At 36.5% G+C, this 14,838-nt stretch overlaps 1 protein-coding gene across 8 annotated transcripts in view; it reads left to right on the top strand.

Annotated features, from left to right (window-relative positions):
* Positions 1–14,838, top strand: part of CHD7 (chromodomain helicase DNA binding protein 7) — a 192,035-nt gene that overhangs the window by 116,074 nt on the left and 61,123 nt on the right. For 6 of the 8 annotated variants that reach the window (XM_050802155.1, XM_050802156.1, XM_050802151.1 and 3 more), the window contains 3 exons: positions 4,390–4,527; positions 5,577–5,642; positions 12,287–12,342. In XM_050802155.1, coding sequence (XP_050658112.1) covers positions 4,390–4,527; positions 5,577–5,642; positions 12,287–12,342 — 260 coding nt within the window. Of the gene's footprint in view, positions 1–4,389; positions 4,528–5,576; positions 5,643–12,282; positions 12,343–12,363; positions 13,457–14,838 lie in introns of those variants that run through there. The other 2 variants (XM_050802160.1, XM_050802159.1) reach the window with 2 other exon arrangements.

The raw sequence follows: 14,838 nt of genomic DNA, 5'->3' as shown, positions 1-14,838 counted from the left end.
TAAACGTGAGGAATGTAGGTTCTTGTGTGTGAAGCATATTGCCTTCACTGATTGGACTGAGAAGGACCCTTACACGTGACAGTTAAAAATTATTTCCTTGTTAGGTTCCCTGGAAGCATGCCAGTGTAGTCCACTGGGATGGCTGGGAATGTAACTTATGTGAATGACATCTAACTTGCCAAGGGGCAGTTCCTGAAGAGTTGTCCTGCAGGAGGAAGCCAGCCTCTAGAAGCTTACTGGACTTTTTCTTATCGTTTAGTACACACTCAGGACTTTCCACCTGTACCCTCACCAGTCAGAAACAAACTATTTGTAGTGTGCAGCTCTATTCCAAAGAATTTCAGATATTTTTGGGTTTGGCTTTTTGTTTGTTAGAGTAGAACTCCCTGATATCTGTAACTTCACAGAATAGCCTTAAGCTGGACCTGAAAGGGAGGGAGAGAGAGAGAGATGGAGTGAATGAATGCGTTTTGGTTTGGTTTGGTTTGGTTGTGTAACTAACATAGTGATACTTTTGGCAGTGTGGGTTATTTTGTGATTTTATTTTATACATCAATGGAAAGATACTGGGAAGGTAAGTAGATATCATTTTTTAATTGCATAGGCTGTTTTACAACTAAAGCGTTTTAATGATTTTTATTTTTTTACTGGGATCTGGTCTTACCGAATCAAATGTTTTAATGATTTTGAGGTGTTTTTTTTTTATCCTTAAGGGTATTTTCTCCTGATTTATGTTTGCTTAAAGTAGGACCTTTATGTCAATAGTATTTGGACAACATTAAGAATTTGTTTACATCAGTAGAGGAAATTCTGTTGTTCTTTCACAAATACTGCTATTGTTTTTTAAAAGTATGTTTGTATTAATTCAGACTCAGATGGACCTTATGAAATGCTGGCTTTAGGGTTTTTTTTTTTTTTTCCTGCTGCATTTCAAATATGGAAAACTGCTAATCAATTCAAGTGAACATTGGTGTATCCTTTCTAATTGACTAGGGCCTAACTGTTACGTGTTCAATAGCTAATATAAGCAACCACACAAGATCTGACTTTGAAAGTTGTGCTTTCTTGATATGTCTGATACAGGAAGTGATGCTGACTTGTTGTTTATTATATTTCTTCCTGTAACACATGCATGAAGGGCTTAGCATTAAAATTCTTGAGTTTTGTGATTGATTTACTAAGGTCCATGTCATGTAATTTTAACTAACTCAAAATTGTGTCACAAGTTACTTCAACAGTGAGGTCATGGAAACATTTAAATGTTCTATTTGTTATACCTGTTTTAAGTATCTTTTCTAAAGCAATCTGAGTTTAAAAAGTCGATCTATTATTTTAGTGTCAATTCAAAAGTTTTGAATTATGGTTTAAAGACAGTTCTTATATTTCATTTTGATTCGCAAAAATCTTTCAGATAATAATAGTTTACCAGATCACAATAGAAACATTGTGTATTAGATAATTTAATTTTACATTGGGGAATTGTGAAAGGAACCTTGATACTCAAAATAAATGTAAGATCAATTATTATTTTAAAAGTAGAGAAGCCATGTAACATTAAAAAATTTGTATAAAATTGAGTTATAATTGTATTTTGGGGTGTTTTTACATATGAAGTGACCTTGTATCCACTGCTAACTAACTCCATCACTATTGCCCAGATTTATATCACAAAGTTGATATGAGGAGGAACTTATATTTTAAAAGTTATACTTACCAACTCATAAATTTCTATTTAAAAAGAAGAAAGCACTCTGTCTTATTGCACTGGATGGAACCCTTCTTTAACGTCAGGGTAGGATTTAGCATAAAGTGGATTTGTCTTAGACCCTATCCAGTTACTTATATGGCACAACACTGTGACAGTGGGGCCTTAAGCAGGGAAACCTGATGAAACATCTGCAGGCAGATCACTAGGAGCCCATTCCTTCTTACTGGAATGGTGTAAAGATGGAAATATAAATGAATCCATTTAAATTGAGTTAAATTGACATATCAAATGAAATACAGCATATGCTAAATTTTGCAGTATTAAAATTGTTCTTGATAATGGCCTTTTATATCTTGAAGAAATTGGTGGTCCAGAAGTGAGGAATGGTAAAGTGGGCATGAGAGCAGGAGTAAGTAGGTCAGCTTTGGAAAGAAAAGGGAAGCTGTACAAGGTAACTGGGCCATTTTTCTTTGGAAAGCTGGAGCTGATTAATGATAACTTTAGTCCTACTAATTACATCTCACATTATTTACCATGTACTGTTCTAAAAGCTTCGAATGAATTCCCTTATGTGATCTTCACAGTATTCATATGAGGTAGTTACTGTCATTAACCCCATTCTACAGACCAGGAGTCGTGGTCCACAAAATTACTTGTCCAAGGTCACATGATAAGAGTCACATGGTAAGAGTCGAGGCCAGTTCAAACAAGAGCTTTTCGTTCTAGGACTTACAAGATCAAATTGCCACCTGAGATATGGGGAAGGATTGCAGATGGCAAAAGACTCTGCTGAAATCTCTATTGCCTCCACCTGGGGTTGATTTGGGCAGTGCCAAAGCTTTGTCCTGTAGAGGAGGGTCCCAGGAGGAACCTCTGGCCCATGTCACTACTCCCTCCATGTAAGCCACAGGGAAGTCTCTTAATAAAGTTTTTCTAGAGTGGTCTCACGTCAGAAAAGTACTTTGCACCTCTGTGGCCACAGCTGTGTGTGGCTTGTAGCTAACAGTCTCTAACAGTCTATTTGATGGTCATATTATACCGAGTTCATATTGTGAACTGTCTCAAATCCCTTTTTAAGAGCAGGGAGAACACAAACTTAATAAGATTTAAATCAATCAGTACCACTCTTTGGGGAAAAGTACTGGGATTGTGTTCATCCTAACTTGAGAGTTGGTAGTGCCTGTCTTGCTTTAGGTGCGCACAATGTATGTTTTGCCTCTCTCTTCCTTACTGTCTCAACTTTAGCATTCATCAGACTCTTTAAAAAGTTTTATTTCATAATTCTTAGAAAAAATTTTGTATAAAAATTTTTCTCAATATTTCTATTTCTTCTGTGTGCTTTGCAAACTCATTCCATAGGTTGTAATATTCTTGAATTCATTAGCAGCTTAAAATTTTACATGTGTCATTTTCAAATTTAGATTTCACATACATATATCAATAAAAAGATTATTTCTCCTTATTTTTAATTAGCTTGCAAAATGAATTATTTGACAAAACAGTTAAATAGTATAGAATTATTATGAACAAAGAGTTCAGAACCTCTTGTTCTGGTCCATTTGCTTCTTTCCCCATCTTTATAACTATTAATAGTCTGTTGTGTGTTTTTTCAGATTCCTTTGTTTAAAGCCATATACATATACATTCATTTTTTAGCAAATACTCATTGAGGCATAGAGAAGTAAACAAGATAGGCAGTCTTTTTGTCTTAAGAAGTTAATATATCAATGAGCTGCACACATCTAAATAGATAACATTTTTTATTTATCTTAAATAGAATCTTAAGCTACTTCTTGTTATGTGGCTTGTTTTTCTTTTTATTTTACAGTTTATCTTGCAGATATTCCCAAACTTCCTGGAAGTGAAGGTAGTGAGTCAAAGAGTCTGCGTGTGTAAGTTTTGATGGATAGGACCACATTGTCCTGCAAGGACTGTATGGGTTGCATTTTGACCACAGGATTGTGAGAATACCCAGTTTGCCAGTAATCCTGCTAATACTGGCTGTTACCAATCTTTTTAATTTTAACCACTATGCTAAAAACATATTTTTAAAAGTAAAATTACTTTTCATAGTCATTCATTATGAATTTTGCCATTTAACCCTTCATCTCTTCAGAAATTTTCAGAGTATTTCTTTTAGGATCAAGATTAAAATACAAAAACCTTTCATTGAAAATGGCCTGAAATATCTTGGGTACCTTGGATAGCATTATAACAATATTTGTATAGAACTTTATAATTTACAGATTATCTTCTAATGCACTGATTTTTTTTGGACTTTTTATATGGGAAAAATGTTAAAATGTACAAAGGTAGAAGGAATAGTATAATGAACCCCTGTAGATTCATTAGCCAGCTCCAGTATTGCTGCCACTTTTGATGGACATACTGACTGAGTGAGGAACCAGATTTGTTGTTATTTCCATTTTCCCAGTTGAAGGGCACGTAGCTGGGAGTGGCAGGGCTACAGCTGTTCCAGGCGTCTGACTCCAGATTTCCACCCATTTCTATTTTATTTGTTACCACTGTGATCTTTTCACATCATTTATAGGATTAACATTATCACCTTTTCCTTAAGATTAATTTTTAAAAAATTCATCCTTCCACTCGGTGCCATTATAAAGAGCATTTTTCTTTTTAATCATTAAGTTCAAGGCCACTGTGTTGGGTTTTTGTTTTAGAAGAGACGGTCCAGCAGACAGGTGAAGAGAAAGCGCTACACTGAAGACCTGGAGTTCAAGATTTCCGATGAGGAGGCAGATGATGCAGATGCTGCTGGGAGGGATTCCCCCTCCAACACCTCGCAGTCAGAACAGCAGGTTAGTGCCAGATTTGTGGGATTTATGGATGCATTTTAAAGATGGACTGGAAATTTCATTGCTGCGATCTGAGAAGTGCAGTGGAAGCATTGTACTTTCAGCAAGGGAACATCCACCTAATGTTGGATAATGTGCTATGGGAAATACGTTGTTTAGCAGTATCTTTTAAAAAGCCCTGTTCACTGCAATTTATTTTTATATAAGCCTGTGATATGTAATTTGACACAATTTTGGAGAATTAATGGTCTATGCTGAGGAAGAGCCAGAGTTAAAATATAAGGAGGCTGAATATACCTCTGAGAATTCAGTGCTGTGGCTTCTGGGACTTTAATAAACCACTCAAGCTTGTCTCCTGCTGTTAGGCACTGTGAGAACCCCTTTATGAAATTACTGCCTTGTAGTACCCAGCAGGGTGTACTTTATTCTCTGTGCAATGTAAATGATGGATAAAACAGTTTGTATAAAATATGGGTAGTGTAGGATTGATCATTATAAAGATCTTTTTTAAAAAAATAATGCTTTTTTCTTACCATTACTGTACTTTAGTTAACAAACTGGTAACCCGTTGAAAAGTGTATTAAATGCACCTTTGCGTTTTATTTGGTAATTTTTTCTATGTTAAGTTGTTACATAATGTTTTATGTGACCTCCATAGATAAAAGATGCCTACTATAGCAGAATGATGAGTATCTTTACCCCATGGGTATAGATGAAGAGAAGTTGTATTTTTGACTGCTAACATGTAGAAATTATTTTGTCTTGGTGGCTAGAATTTCTGATTGCTCTCTAGCTTTAGGGACCTAGGCTGGTCCACATAATTAAACCATATAATCATGAAGTAATAAGCACAAATCTTCCTTTTGCCTTTCAGTAGAGTGAGATTTTTGTTCCTTTCAGTCGTGTGTCTCACTGATAACTTTGTGCCCAGTGACTTAAAAGGTGTGGAGGTGGTAGCAAAAGGGAAAGATTTCTTGCTCTTACAGCTTGAGATGAGATGTTTTCTATTTGAATTGATTCACAGGACTCTTTTTTTTTTTTTTTTTTTTAAGGAATCTGTTGATGCAGAAGGCCCCGTGGTAGAAAAAATTATGAGCAGTCGTTCAATAAAAAAGCAGGTGAGTGCCATTTGGAACGATTAAGATCTGTGAGGTGTGTGCAACTCTTACAGGATTGTTGGCTTTGTAATTTTCTTTTAAAATTCTAATATTGTAAAATAAAACTTCTAGTAATAATTCTAATCCTGTCTAATTTGTTAACCCAATATGAATCTTTGGGATATTTGACCCCAAATGAAATTAAAATATATCAAGCAGTCAGTGCTTTATTACACCATTTAGAGTGAACTAGAAACTCAAAAGTCTCCAAATAAATGTATGGGACTTTCAAAGTTGTAGACTGCCTTTTTCATAAATATTATTCATAAAAATCAAAACATGAATTTACTTCTAATCTCTCTTAGGAAGGTTTTCCCCCCTCTTTCATGTTAGGATGGAAATTCTGTCATTTTAGCAAGTAGGTGTTTTCTCATGTGTATTGTAACATTTTCTCATATACAATTATTCATTTCTTTCTTGCCAGTGCAAAAGTGAAATACAGGTCTATTTTCAGTGTAATTTTAAAAAATAGTTTTGACTTAGTACTTCAGAGTTATTCAAAGTTTCTGTTGATCTGCAAAGGTGAGCTCTAAGTATCTGTCACTAGTCTGATTGCTTTGTCATTGAGGTACTCATATGCTCTTTAACAAAAAATGCCAGTGACACCGTGTTTTCTTTTACTGATGAAAATTCCCTGTTTTAGCCACCTCCCTTCTTACAGCCCACTTTGAGAAAATGCTTTGCTTAGTTTGAATAATTACATAAACCTGCAGGTGCATTAGGTATTACAACATGCAATTTTTCGTGTCTCTAGGAAGTAGTCTGCTTTAGACATAGGTGTCTGTGTTGCAGCTTCAGTCGTTATCGATTCCACACAGTTCTTTCTTTGTGTTTGCTTTCAAGGAGGGTGGAACTACAACTTCATGTTTCAGCATGTAAAACAAACTTCAAAAAATTAACAAATAAAATGTAAAGACATGGTCTAGCTACGAACTCCTGGGCTCAAACAATTCTCCTGCCTTGCTCCCCCAAAGTGCTGGAATTACAGGTGTGAGCCATAGTGCCTAAAGTTGTTTATTTTTAGTAAAATGTATACAAAGTATCTCCCAGTAAGAGAGTTGAGGAATGGAGGATTTACAGGACTCAGTGAGAGTCCTATAATAAAGTGAGATCCCAGGCTTATCAAATAGGAAACCATTACCATTCAAATACTGCTATTGAGTGATCCTTGAACATGTTATTGCACCAGCAGGTAAACTTCTCTTTACTTTCATGTTAATACTGTGTGCTTTGCTATTGTGTGAGTCAAGGTATGAATTTTTATCGAAATATGTATCTCTAGTTTGTAAGAAGAGCAATATGTCAGGGTGTTTTCCAGTTGAGTATAGGGGATACCGTGTGTGGAGTGACTGGCTATCTTGGTAACTTTTTGAATGTGAGGGTTTCCTGATGAATGAAATGATAAAATCTCAGCCAAATTTTCCACCTGCTCAAGTAGAAACAAGCACTATTTAATTCATTAGAAGGTTGCATTTTTGTCCTACTAATGACTCTAGAACTACTAATTTATGAATTGTAGATATATGGTAAAATTTAAATACTTGACATGCTTTGAAGAACAATCCCCTTCACTGAATTGAAGTGACTTGTTTGAGTAAATAGCATGTCGTTTAGATGGGATATATTCATTTTCATTCAATTGATAGTGCTTCAGCAGGCATACTCAGCAGGTTTAGGGGTTGCAAATTATAATTAGCTCTATTATTCAGAGCTACTTAGACTATACATTATGTAGAACACTGCTTTTTCTTTCTGTTTTGCCCACTTTAGGGTTTTTGTTTTCTTTTCCTCTTTAGCTACCCTTTAAAGATAGGTACCCATGGTTTAGGAGTAGGTACTGTTAACCATTTACTGATGATTGGGTTTATCTTATCATAGGAGATTAAAAATCACTGTACAGGAGGGTGGACATTTGTTGAGTTGGTGAATTTGAAGCTGGAGAAAATTAATGGAAAAAATTATTCTGGAAGGGAGATATGCTTTGAGGTATGATTTAAAATAAAGAAGAGATGTGGAGCTCATGGAATTACTTGTCAGTTACTGGTATTTCTTAAAGGGCAATAAAAAAGCGTTAGAAGGTACTAAACATTAACAGGTGCTAACTTTTTAAACTGCTAATATTCTCAAAGGAGGTAGTTTAGTTATCACCTTTAATAACATTGGAAGAAAGTGTTGCGAATAGAAACAAAAGGAAATTTGAGATTTTTTGTGGATTCGATCTGTGCCTGCTGGTCTGTTTCTTATTACCATGAATAATTTAATAATTGGCTGTGAGAAGGTGTCTTTATCTCTGCCAGGCAGCACTGTAGAAACTGGCTATGAGCTCTGCATGGTGTTGACACAGAGTAGAGACTCCATGTTTTTCAAAGTCAGGTGACCTCATCACTATGGCCTGAGAAGCATCATGATCCATTATGATGGAGTTGCGCAAACATAAAACTCACTTGGCAGAGGCACCCTAATTCAGCACCTCATATTAAATAGGGGTAGCTCAAGCATTTATGTTGTTCTAAACCCAGGTTAATGTCTATGACACCTAGTTGCATGAGGTAGTTGGTGCCTATTTGAATTTTGAGGTAGATATATGAGTAGATATTTGGATTGTATAAAGGCTTATTATTTTGTTTTCCTTGTTTAGTCAGCCTGTAGCTATTTCTGCTTTGAGCCATTCATCTTTGGAGAATAATTCAAAGATTCTTTTTTTTTTATATCAGAAGGCCACAAGTAGTTTTAAAAGTGAATTGTGACTGTATTCCCTAAAATTCTTTATTTTTCTTTAACTACAGGCCGTATTTTCAGAGTGTGTGTTTTAATTCTTTAGTTGAGCCTCCTAGAGTGTAAAGAAGGCAAAACTCTTAATCTCATCCATTATTATGTCCTTGTTGTTTCCCTAAGTGAACTGTGATTTGGTGTCTCTAGTAAAGTAATACGGTAGGTTGGGCCAGAAGTAAAAGGGATTCATACCCATGCCTTATTGATAATTTTATTGAGGTGCTTTTTCATTCTTTTGTGTATTATTTAACAAAATTTTCTTTTTTTTTTTTTCTCTGTAGTTTAGTTTCTTGACTATGACTACTTAATTTAGTAGTAGGACGCATAGAAAAGGCCTAAGTTAGGCCTACACTCTGGGTGGCTGTTTAGAATCCAAGTGGCTGGAGAACTCATTTATTGCCTTCTCAACATTTCTGGTTTGTTTGAACAGTGGGACAAGTATGGCTTAGTATGTTTGAAACTTTAAATTTCATATGGATAATAAGGATTTCCATAGACTAATTTTGGAACTAATGAAAAGGTGTATACATTTCTCAGAAAAATTCTGTTTAATTCATAATATTACTGGATTCTCAAATTTAATGGTAGCTGCTCAAGAAATAAATCTGAGTGTTGTGTGTATATGTGTGTGTATGTATGGGAATAGTGCTGTGACTTAGTTATTCGTTGCCTATGCCCATTGTAGAATGGCTTCTGAAAATGGGGCTTAGAGGTGAGAGGTTTTGGGGTGGGGGCTGTTGTAAGCTGTCATCAGAGGCTGGTCAAACTGCCTCCCATTTAGTAAATAATTGAAATGATGTTTCTGAGGGCTTATGAATTCACACACTTTTGTTAAATTGTTTTACTGTTCAGTAAAAGAAAAGAGGTCAGCATGATCATATTTATGTGAAAGAAACAGTGAAAAACAGCTCTATTTATAGTTTTAGGGGCAAGAAGGTGGTGATCCAATATGTGTGGTCCGTTAAACAGAACAAAGTATTATATTCTGAAACATCCTAAAGATAACAAGCCCTGGGACATTCTGTACCAGCTCCAGGTGCTGCTAAATGAAGTTTCAGAACCTAGTTGGTTCCTCCTAGGCAGCCCTAGACTCTCTTGTCAGGCATCTTCACAGCAGGTTCCCAGAGGAATAGCTATCATGACAAGAAAGTGGGTAGTAATGAGAGTTGGGGACAGATGGCTGTAAGAGTCAGAGCTTTCTGGGAACAGACTTGAGACAGAATAAAAACTGTCTTTACTGTTCAAGATTTGATCCTGTATGTTTTGGTGCCCACTTAGAATTATGGGATGATAAGACCATTTAGAATGAGAAGGAAAGGGACAGTATGAGAGAAAAGATCAGATAGAAGAATCAGGAGAAATAATAAGAGCATAGACATGATAAATCTTGTTTATGATTTATAACATATATCAGTTACATAAATGATACATGGTTTTGAAAATGCCTTCAAAATTGAAAAAATATAATTATTATCAGAAGGGCAAAAGCTCAGACCTTTGAGTTCCATTCTTGATTTGAATTTCATGGTAATGCTGTGTGAAGAATCAAAGGATCTAGTTTCATCCTTGCTTCTTGCTTCTCTTTTTCCCTGATCATCTACTATCTTTTTGTCTTTCTGCTGGAATGTCTGGTTCTCTATAAAGATTATATATCTTGAAATGGGAGGCCGGGTGCCGTGGCTCAAGCCTGTAATCCCAGCACTTTGGGAGGCCGAGGCGGGCGGATCAGGAGGTCAGATCAAGACCATCCTGGCAAACACGGTGAAACCTCGTCTCTATTAAAAATACAAAAAAAATTAGCAGGGCATGGTGGCGGGGCCTGTAGTCCCAGCTACTCGGGAGGCTGAGGCAGGAGAATGGTGTGAACCTGGGAGGCGGAGCATGCAGTAAGCCAAGATTGCGCCACTGCACTCCACCCTGGGTAACAGAGAAGAGCAAGACTCCATCTCAAGGAAAAAAAAAAAAAGAAAGAAAGAAAGAAAAAAAAAAAGAAATGGAAGTAGAATGGGGAAATATTAAGACTAGAGAAAAAAGTAGGGTGGGTCTTGGATGGATTGCCACTTGAACTTGATAGTATTTATTTACAAATTAATTCCATGTTCCATTTATGTTGCTGGTTCTTGAAGCCATCCAACAAACATTTATTTTTATTTTGGATAACTAAAAGTCTATGACATAGAAGGCGTTCTGAATACATTAGTTTAAAATAATACTTTATAGTTATCACCTTTCATAGATCCATTAGGGCACAACCAGATATTAATAGATATTGACGACTCCTGCATGTCCAGACTCCTTCTTGATGATTTCTAGACAGGCCAAAACTACTTAAAATACAGGTTTAGCTGGGTGCAGTGGCTCATGCCTGTAATCACATCACTTTGGGAGGCTGAGACGGAGGGATTGCTTGAGCCTAAGAGTTTGAGACCAGCCTGGGCAACATGGTGTAAAACCCAGCCTACAGAAAATACAAAATTAGCTGAGCATGGTGGTGTGTACCTGTAGTCTCAGCTACTTGGGGAGGTGGCAGGGAGGCGCAGGGGTTGCTGAGGCAGGAGGGTTTCTTGAGCCTGGGAGGTTGAGGTTGCAGTGAGCCATGTTTGCACCACTTCACTCAAGCCTGGGTAACAAAGCAAATCCTATCTCGGAAAAGAAAGAAAAAAAATTAGGTTTAACTGTTATAAGTGAGAGTTTCAAAGAAAAGTTTAAGTTCACAATCTTTGAAAATAGTTTGAAGGTTAGAGATTGAGGGGACTAGTACCTTTGAACAGATCTGTGCCCGTCTGTTATCCAGTAGAAGCCTTTGCTCTTTCGTTTGTTCTTTGCCATGTTCCTACTTGCCTTGATTTTCTTCGAAGCATTTTGGAGGTGGCTGAACAGCCATACATGACCCTCAAGGCAGGCTTGGGGTCTCTTGTAAGAGTATAAAAGCAATCCCCAAACATCTGTAGGTGGTGTTTATATTTTAGATCCCTGATTTATCTGATCAAATGTTCCAGAAGGAAATTACATATTATGACTTGCTTAAGAGCCTAAAACCAAAAGGGGAATAAAAAGAGATGCCTAAAATATCATCTGAACATTAACTTCTGCATACACTACAGCAGGTAGGATCAAGGGAGATATTATAGATAATCTTACTACTGAAAACTCTTGATTTGGCTGACATGTATCACAATTTTAACCTTACCTAAATGTAGTATTTGGAGTGTTAATTTTATTTGGCTGCTATGTGTGTGAGACATCTTGTCTGAGAGATTTTAATTGTACCATTGAGTGAAACTATGAATAGTGATGCACTGAAATTATAGCATAAGAACAAGGTTTAGTTTTATATGGTTTCTTGTTTAGAGTTATTAAGTATATGGAGAAATAAATGTCTTTTAAATATTTTAAAACATTACAAAACCCACAATGTAAAGTTGCCATGAGGCAGCCAAAAATAATACATATGGCATTCAGGAGAGCAGTTGCTAATTGGCTGCTGCCTGAGAAAATGGTACACTTGGCGTCTACTTAACACTGTGGGTTTGGCAGAAAGCCAAATTTGGGGTCAGGTTGTTGTGAATGAAGCTGCATGTGGTTAGGGAGGAGTTAAAGTGATTCATGTCTTAGAAGCTCTTGCACGTCGGGCAGAGGTGCGTGCATGGGCCTGAGCGTGGCAGTCTCCGTGGCCCTGGCCGCCTCCCAGCTCACAGCGTGCTCATCTTACGTGAAGGGCCTGTGCTGCTCTTCTCAGTCCTGTTTTGTGCTCATATGGGAGTAAATCGTTACTTTTAAAATATTGTAGTAGATGGTTTTAAGTATGTGCCTGAAATTTTCTTTTGTTGCAGAAGGAATCTGGAGAGGAGGTAGAAATTGAGGAATTCTATGTGAAATACAAAAACTTGTAAGTAAATTGTGATTTTGTTTTTATTGGGGGGCTATATTTTCCAAGTAGTAAGCAACCATTTTTTTTTTTTTAAGTTGGTGAATTAAGAAACTTTGGTATGATTTCTTTAGTCATCATGGCCTGGGATGCCATTTTTTAACTAACTTTTGTATGTTTGATATTTTGTGAATTTTTCTGGAAAATGTGTAATTGGTGTAAAAGTTGACTAACTTCCGTATATAATCAATAAGTATTTTTTTAGAGAGGATAAAAACTTCTACAATAATAGAAAAATGAATAAAGCAGTATTTCCCTGTCCTCTGATCATGAATTCTACCCTGTGGGGCTACACTTCGTCCCTTCACCTGTGCATAGGGTGCAAGGCCCTAGACACAAGAACTCTCCTGTGGAATGAAAGTTCTAGAGAACCATGGCATCACTCAGGTTCTAAAATGCAGTGAGCTATAGGTTTATCTATTTTTGTTTGTTTTTGATATTTATTTAGTAGATTTGAATTCATAACTAAAAATCTGAATTGAAAAACACAGTGAGTTGTTGTCCTTGTAGATTCTGTTGTAAGCAGTACACCTGGCCCAGACAGACATTGCGATGAGCTAGGGTGTTTTCAGAGTCAGTAATCATTCTGCTGAAGAAGACTGAGGCCATTTTGTAACCTAAATAACAATCACAGAACAAGGACAAAATGTTCATTGATAATGTAAACATTAAATTTATTTTTTTACCCCTTTTAAGACAAAGGACTAAACCACCATATTAATACATTCTTAGGGCTTTAAAGAGAGGCTTTTGTGAGTTGCTGTGAAAACAGCCTCAGAAAATTTACCCCACCCTAGAAAATGAAAGCATCAGGTGCCATGGGTTTTCTATCATTCTCTCTTGTTGTAGTTGGCACTGTTAATAGATTGATGCGCTTCTGAAGAAGTTGTGAGTAAAACCTTTTATCAAGTAAAAAGATAAAGAAATCTCTATCAGTTTTATCATGAGAGTTCAATGAAATACAGTCTGACAATTTTAAAAATGCTCGGAAAATGTTAACTGTCGTCATTCTTTTGTCCTCAGAGCATGTCAGTTTACACATGTGGAAATTATGCCTACAACACGATTTCCTATGGTAAGGAGGAGGTAAACTAAGTAAACCAAAGGGAGAGAGTTCCCTTGTAGATTTACCAAATTGAAACAAGAGCATAGGAGTTCAAATATCAATCACCAAAATAATGGTACTACCAGAGAGACCTCCAGATCAGTGTGTGACAGTGAGGCCTGAGCTGCCTCCTTCCAGTCAGCCTGTTAGTGACCCCAGAGATGGGCTCCGAGTTCCTGACCAGGTGGCACTGCCAGACCAGGAGACTCTAGCCCTTCTCAAAAGTCATTTGAGATGAGGTAAAGGGAGTTTTGGAAAAAAAAAAAAAAAAATAGCTTTTCTGACTGTTGTTATTGAGAGCTAAGAGAAGATTTCCATAAAACTATGAGTTTTTGTTAGCCTTATATTTGTACACAATTTCACATTTATAGAAAAATTGTAAAAATAGTACAAAGAATTTCTGTTTTTCTTTTTGTAGTTAATGTGTGTCTTCTGGAAAGGTACTTTAAGACTTAAATATGGTAATGGTTGCGAAGGGATGATTTACTAATTCCATCATTTCTTCTACATTGATTGGTTGGGTTTTACTGTAGGGAAGAGCTTTACCCTCTTGTCCATTTGTTAATTTATAGCTGAGCGGACTTGTGGCTTCTCATTTTATTCAAGGGATTATAACCCTTTACTGTTGTAGTATTTACTTTGCCCACATTATACCAGGTTTGGCCAGTGGGAGCCCCTTCAGACTGGCTCTTCTGTCCTTTTGCCTTGTCTTCATTTTTCTTTGAACACTTTCTTGCTTTCTGGCACCAGAGGATGTTCCAGGCTCGTCTTGTAACTTCCCTGTTTTAGTTATGGAATCAGTTACTTCTCCAAGAAGGCTTGGTGGTTTTCAGTGAACGGGGGGCACTGAGAAACCAAGATTTGGGCTTTAGGTGTTCCTTGTTGCTGAGGAATTATTGCTTCTAGTGCCTCTCAGTGGATGGGACTGGGAGAGTGTACACGTGTGTGTGTGTATGTATGTCTGTGTGTGTGTATATATACATACATATATCGAGTTACACACACACTTATCTGTTTATCATATACACACACATATTTACCTACCTCTCCAACACAACAGCAAAAACAATGCCTATATATTGATGCTTACAGTACTATTTCAGCAGCTCAGAGTTTGTTCTCTCCTTTCCCCTTTAATATTAGTAATTCCCTTCTTCAACCAGAGTAAACCTGGCTCTTTTATTTTTTATATTTGCTTTTTTGTCAGTCCTAACATATATAGGAAGTGATTTCAGAATTACTAGTCCATATTTCTGTGAAAAAGAAGCCTATATTTGCTTAGTTTTTTGTCTTTAGTTTGAGGGCATAGGGACTAAAACTGTATCCAAAATTTCCTTAGGTTGGTTATTCTC

This window comes from Macaca thibetana, chromosome 8, assembly GCF_024542745.1.
Source record: "Macaca thibetana thibetana isolate TM-01 chromosome 8, ASM2454274v1, whole genome shotgun sequence".
In the NCBI taxonomy this organism is placed as follows: Eukaryota; Metazoa; Chordata; class Mammalia; order Primates; family Cercopithecidae; genus Macaca; species Macaca thibetana.
This window is presented reverse-complemented; position numbering and strand designations above follow the sequence as displayed.